Source organism: Telopea speciosissima, unplaced genomic scaffold, assembly GCF_018873765.1.
Source record: "Telopea speciosissima isolate NSW1024214 ecotype Mountain lineage unplaced genomic scaffold, Tspe_v1 Tspe_v1.0620, whole genome shotgun sequence".
NCBI lineage: Eukaryota > Viridiplantae > Streptophyta > Magnoliopsida > Proteales > Proteaceae > Telopea > Telopea speciosissima.
Genome location: NW_025317956.1, coordinates 2,058 through 7,861, shown reverse-complemented (window position 1 = coordinate 7,861; position 5,804 = coordinate 2,058). Strand labels below are relative to the sequence as shown.

Sequence of the window (5,804 nt, the reverse complement as noted above, 5' to 3'; positions counted from 1 at the left end):
GTGGATGCGGCAGGGGTAGTTAGGGAAGGCGACAATAGAGTTGAATATCCCTTGAAGCTAGGGGAGAAAGTGGTTATTCCTTTCAAACCCTCGGCAAACTTTGAAAGACTAAAGAAGCAAGCTGCGGAGATTCGATCATCTCAAGGGCAATCTGGGAAAGGTATGGCTCATTTGAATTCTAGTTCTATTTCTGTTTTGGGCCGAGCCACGGGGAGGGGACGTAAGTTCCAGGCCCAACGGGTTCTCATAAACCCGAAAGAGTCAGGTGATGCCAAGGGAGATGGACCCAGTAAAGGGGAAGCTGACGGATCTAACCTTCATTCTAAATGAAGTGCTTAGTTTGGAATGTCAGAGACATGAATGCCTCAACTAAATGGCTGGGGATTAAGAAGGTGTGCAAAGACCATCAGGCTAAATTGGTTTGTTTACTGGAAACAAAAGTTAAGGTGGATAATTGTGGTGCTATTTTTGAAAATTTTATTTCAGATTGGAAGTATGTACACAATGGTGAGGTTGATAATACAATTCAGATTTGGTTGGGCTGGGATCCGAGCTTTTTAAATGTTGAAGAAATTCAGAAAACTAAGCAGTTTATTCATGCCAAGGTGTCGATTTGGGGAACTGTTGTCTCCTTCCTTTGCACCGTAGTGTATGCTCAAAATACGGTGGCAGGCCGGAAGGATTTGTGGGAGGATGTTGGAAGACTAGCTAGTGCTATTGCCACTCCATGGGCTGTCTTAGGGTGTTTCAATGTGATTCGAAATCATAATGAGAAAATTGGTGGGGACCCTATTCGGTTTGAGGCTATTGATGATTTCAACACTTTTATTGAGGACTCTGGGCTGATTGATTTGAAGTGGAAAGGGGAAGCTATGACTTGGAATAATAGGCAAAGTGGAGATGCTAGAATTTGCTGTAAGCTAGATAGGGTGATGGTAAACTTGGCTTGGATGGATGTCTTCAGAACTTCAGAGGCTGTCTTTCACCCTCCTGGTCTCTCTGACCACTCTCCTATAGTGGTGGCTGTGTTAGATGAGGCTAATTTTGGCCCTAAACCTTTCAGGTTTTTTGAAGCTTGGATTGGCAGAGATGGGTTTGATGATATGGTTCGGAAGGGCTGGGAGTAGCCTGTTAGCTTACAACTCAACCCCATTATTAGGTTTGCTGCCCAATTAAGGAATGTTAAAAAAGAGCTGAAAAAATGGAATAAAGAGTGCATTGGAGATGTTTTTGTTGCGGTAAAGGCTGCACAGGCTGAGTTGCACCAATCTCAATGCAATCTTAGGGACCACCCTGATGACCCGAATCTGGTTTCTTTGGAGACTCAAGCTAAGGTGAAATTATGGGAAGCCTTGGCCATTGAAGAAAAGTTTTTGAAGGAGAAGTCTAGGGTGAAACATATTCAGCTGGGGGATGGTAATAATAGTTTCTTTCATAAATCCATGCTTTGTAGGCAGAATAGGAGTCATATTCTCGAGATTACAGGGGAAGGAGGTGACATTGTTAAGGATCCTAGCCGAATTAAAGATGAAGCTGTCTCTTTTTACAAGAAGTTGTTTGGATCTGATTTGGTGGATGGTGGTTGTTTTCCTAACTCAGTCCCCTTGCAGAATGGCTTTTCCCTCTCTCAACAGGGAAGTCTTATTGGTAGGGTGTCCAATAAGGAGATTATGGAGGTTGTGTGTGCTATGAAAAATTCAAAAGCTCCAGGACCGGATGGGTTTAGGGCTGCTTTCTTCAAACATTCTTGGGATGTGGTTGGGGAAGATTTGACTTTGGCAGTGAAATGGTTCTTCAGTAAGTCTTGCCTCCCTAGTTCGATTAATGATATATTTATTAGTCTTATTCCTAAGACGGGGGATGTCTCTTCCTTTGCTGGTTATAGGCCCATAGCCCTTTGCAATCTTTTTTATAAGATCATTACAAAAATCTTATCTAATAGATTACAAGGTGTGGTTGGGCAGGTGGTGAGTGATTCCCAGTCTGCATTTATCAAAGGAAGGTCTATTGTGGACAACATCCTTGTCTTTCATGATGTGGTCCGAGGGATTGAGCAGAAAGGTACTAGCCCTACAGTAGTTTTGAAGATTGACCTTCATAAAGCTTATGACTCCCTTAGTAGGAAATTCTTGTTTGAGACGATGGAAAGAATGGGTTTCCCTCAGAAGTTCATTGGTTGGGTGAAGGCTTGTGTTGACACTCCCTGTTTTTCAATTCTTTTAAATGGGAGTCCGGCTAGCTATTTCAAAGGGGGAAGGGGAATTCGGCAGGGGGACCCTATTTCTCCCTATTTGTTCACTATTGCTATGGAGGGGTTTTCAGCCTTGATGAGGAAGTTGGAGGTTGAGAGTAGAATCAGTCTTCTCCCCAGATGCAAGAGTTCCCACCTCTCTCACCTTATCTTTGCAGATGATTTGATGATCTTTGTGAAGGCTACTACAGATTCTATTTCGGCCTGCCTGGGGGCCTTGGATGAGTTTCATACCTACTCTGGGTTGAAGCTCAACAGGGCTAAGTCCTCTATTATTTTAGGGGGCCTCACCCAAACGGCCAGACTGCAACTTTTGGAATTAACGAATTTTGTGGATACCAAGTTACCTATTTGGTACCTAGGTGTTCCACTCATCTCTCGGAAGCTGGCTTTTGCAGATTGCTCCTCTATTTTGGATCGGGTGCGGAGTAGGCTTAATGGTTGGAAAGCTCGTCTTTTATCTGTTGCGGGGCGGTTACAACTCTTGAGCTCTGTTCTTCAAGGCTGCTACATTTATTGGTCAGGAATTTTTGGCCTGCCTGGTGCTCTCAAGAGAAAGCTGGAACCCATCTTCTCCAATTTCCTTTGCTCTGGCCCATCTCTTGATCGTAAGGTACATTATATTTCTTGGGACAGGATTTGCAAACCTAAGACTGAAGGGGACCTTGGTATTAGGAGAATTTCATATATGAATATGGCAGGTATTCTTAAGCAAATTTGGTGGATTGCCTCTAAAAAGGACAGTCTTTGGGTTAGGTGGGTTTATGCCCGCTATCTAAAAAATGACTCTATTTGGGCTGTTAAGATTCCCCAAAACTGCTCTTGGGTTTGGCGAAAAGTTCTCAAGTTTAGAGATTTGGTTGAGCCTCACATCCATCATATTATTGGGAATGGCCAATCTACTAGACTTTGGTTGGATAGTTGGCATCCCAAAGGGGTATTGATTAAAAGGTTTGGGGATCGGGTTCGGTATGATGCTGGTTCTACCCGGCTTGCCTTGGTATCGGACTTTATTAGAGGTGGTATGTGGCATTTGCCCCCCCCCCCCCAGGGCTCTTTTGATTTGATTACAATTTCTAGGGATCTCCCTAGTATCCCCATTATGAATGGGGAGGAGGATCTTATTGTTTGGAAGGAAAATCCTAATGGCCTCTTTACTACTAAGTCGGCTTGGGATTTTGCGAGAAGCAGTGCTACTAAGGTGGTTTGGCATAGCCTTGCTTGATTTCCTAGTTTTCTACCTAGGCATTCTTGTACTACCTGGAGATGTCTTATGGGTGGGCTCCCAACTAAGGACCAACTTATTAGAAGGAATATTGGAGTTGGGCAGAATTGCGTCTTCTGTTGGGGGGGTTTTGAAAGCCATGCTCATCTATTTTTTTACTGTCCCTTTTCTAAGACCATTTGGGATAGGGTTAGTTCTAAGTGCTCTCAAAGTGGTAAAGGACCTGCTGGCCTTTTTGATATGGTTAATTGGCTCTTTCATGTGGTTTGTGCTAATAACAATTTAGATGTTATCCCCAAGTTGGCCTTCTGTGCGACGGTTTATCATGTTTGGTGGGAGAGAAATCAACGCCTCTTTAGTAATCAATCAAGGTCTTATGATAAAATCCTTCAAGATATCAACTTTGATGTGGTCACTAAAGGCTCTCATTATCCGATTTTGGTTGACCATACCCCCAGAAATCAGTTCTTGGTTGATATGTGGGGGATCCAGGTGCGGTGGGCTGTCTCGGCCCCCAAAGCTTGTTCTTGGCCGAAACCCAACACTCACTTGGTCACGCTCCATTGTGATGGGTCCTTGAGAGGAGATAGAGCTGCTTATGGTGGTCTTATCCGTAATACCACTGGAGATCCGATCCTGGCTTATGTTGGTTTGTATGGAGGCTTCGGTTCTTAGCATGGAGTTGTTAACCATTCACAGGGGGTGGCACTGTGTTTAGAAAGGAATCTTCGACATGTTTCTATTAGATCTGATTCGAAGTTGGCAAGTGGAGATTCTCATAGGTGTGTTCGATTGTCCTTGGAATGTTTATGTTTTGAAAAGCCGAGATCATCTCTAGTCTGAACTACTTGACTCGCTATGAAGTGAGACATGTTTGGAGGGAATTGAACCAGCCGGCAGATTTTATTGCTTCCATTATTTGTGGGGATGGGGAAACTATTTTGTACCCTCCTGAGTTTCATGACGACCTGTTGCGGCTGATCCTTGATGATGCTTGTGGTAAGGTCCAGTTTAGGCCTCCGTGATTGGGTTGGGTGTCTTTTCTTTGTAGTTACGAGGGGTTTGTTCTTAGAGGTTGGGGGCCTTTTCCTCCTCCTTAGGTCTGTCTAAGGGGTGGAGAAGGCTGCCTTCTTTTGTATCTTTATTTTCTTCTTCTATACACACAACTTACCTATTGAAAAAAAAGGTACCGATCAAAGGTCACGACCCTCAACATCGCATCTACACGTCTAATAAAAGATAAATACACTTTTTAGAAAATACCAAACCCAAAAAAGTACAGAAATACCACCAAATAACCCCAAACGACCCAACCGGTCTAGTTTAAAACAAAAATGAACATATGTCAAAATAGGTATCAATTCGTAGGTCACAACCCTCAACATCGCATCTACACGTCTAATAAGAGATAATGACAGTTTTTAGAAAATACCAAACCCAAAAAACTACAGAAATGCCCCCAAATAACCCCAAACGACCCACCCGGTCTGGTTTAAACTGAAAATGAACATATGCCGAATTAGGTATCGATCCGAAGGTCACAACTCTCAACATCGCATCCACACGTTAATAAGAGATAAGGACACTTTTTAGAAATACCAAACCCAAAAAAGTACAGAAATGCCACCAAATAACCCCAAACGACACACCCAGTCTGGTTTAAACAAAAATTGAACATATGCCGAAATGGGTATCGATTCGAAGGTCACGACCCTCAACATCTCCTCCACACGTCTAATAAGAGATAAGGACACTTTTAAGAAAATTCCAAACCCAAAAAAGTACAGAAATGCCCCTCAAATAACCCCAAACAACCCACCATGTCAGGTATAAACCGAAAATGAACATATGCCAAAATAGGTATCGATTCGAATGTCACACCCCTCAACATCGCATCCACCCGTCTAATAAGAGATAAGGATAGTTTTTAGAAAATACCAAACCCCAAAAAGTACAGAAATGCCCCCAAATAACCCCAAACGACCCACCTGGTCTGGTTTAAACCGAAAATGAACATATATCGAAATAGGTATCGATTCGAAGGTCACGACCCTCAACATCGGATCCACACATCTAATAACAGATAAGGACACTTTGAACAAAACCGCAACCCAAAAAAAGTACAGAAATGCCCCCAAATAACCCCAAACGACTCTCCTAGTCTGGTTTAAACAGAAAATGAACATATGCCAAAATAGGTATCGATCAGAAGGTCACGACCCTCAACATCGCATCCACATGTCTAATAAGTTATAAGGATACTTTTTAGAAAATACCAAATCCAAAAAAGTACAGAAATGCCCCCAAATAACCCCAAATGACCCACCC

General features: G+C 42.9%; 1 protein-coding gene across 1 annotated transcript; it reads left to right on the top strand.

Annotated features, from left to right (window-relative positions):
* Positions 1 to 356: 356 nt before the first annotated feature.
* LOC122648227 lies at positions 357 to 2,061 on the top strand (the record flags this gene model as incomplete). The annotated part of the gene is made up of 3 exons (XM_043841477.1): positions 357 to 1,106; positions 1,245 to 1,862; positions 1,965 to 2,061. Coding segments are annotated over exons 1-3 (1,465 nt in total), but the record flags the coding sequence as incomplete, so codon positions are not given.
* Between the last annotated feature and the right edge of the window lie 3,743 nt (positions 2,062 to 5,804).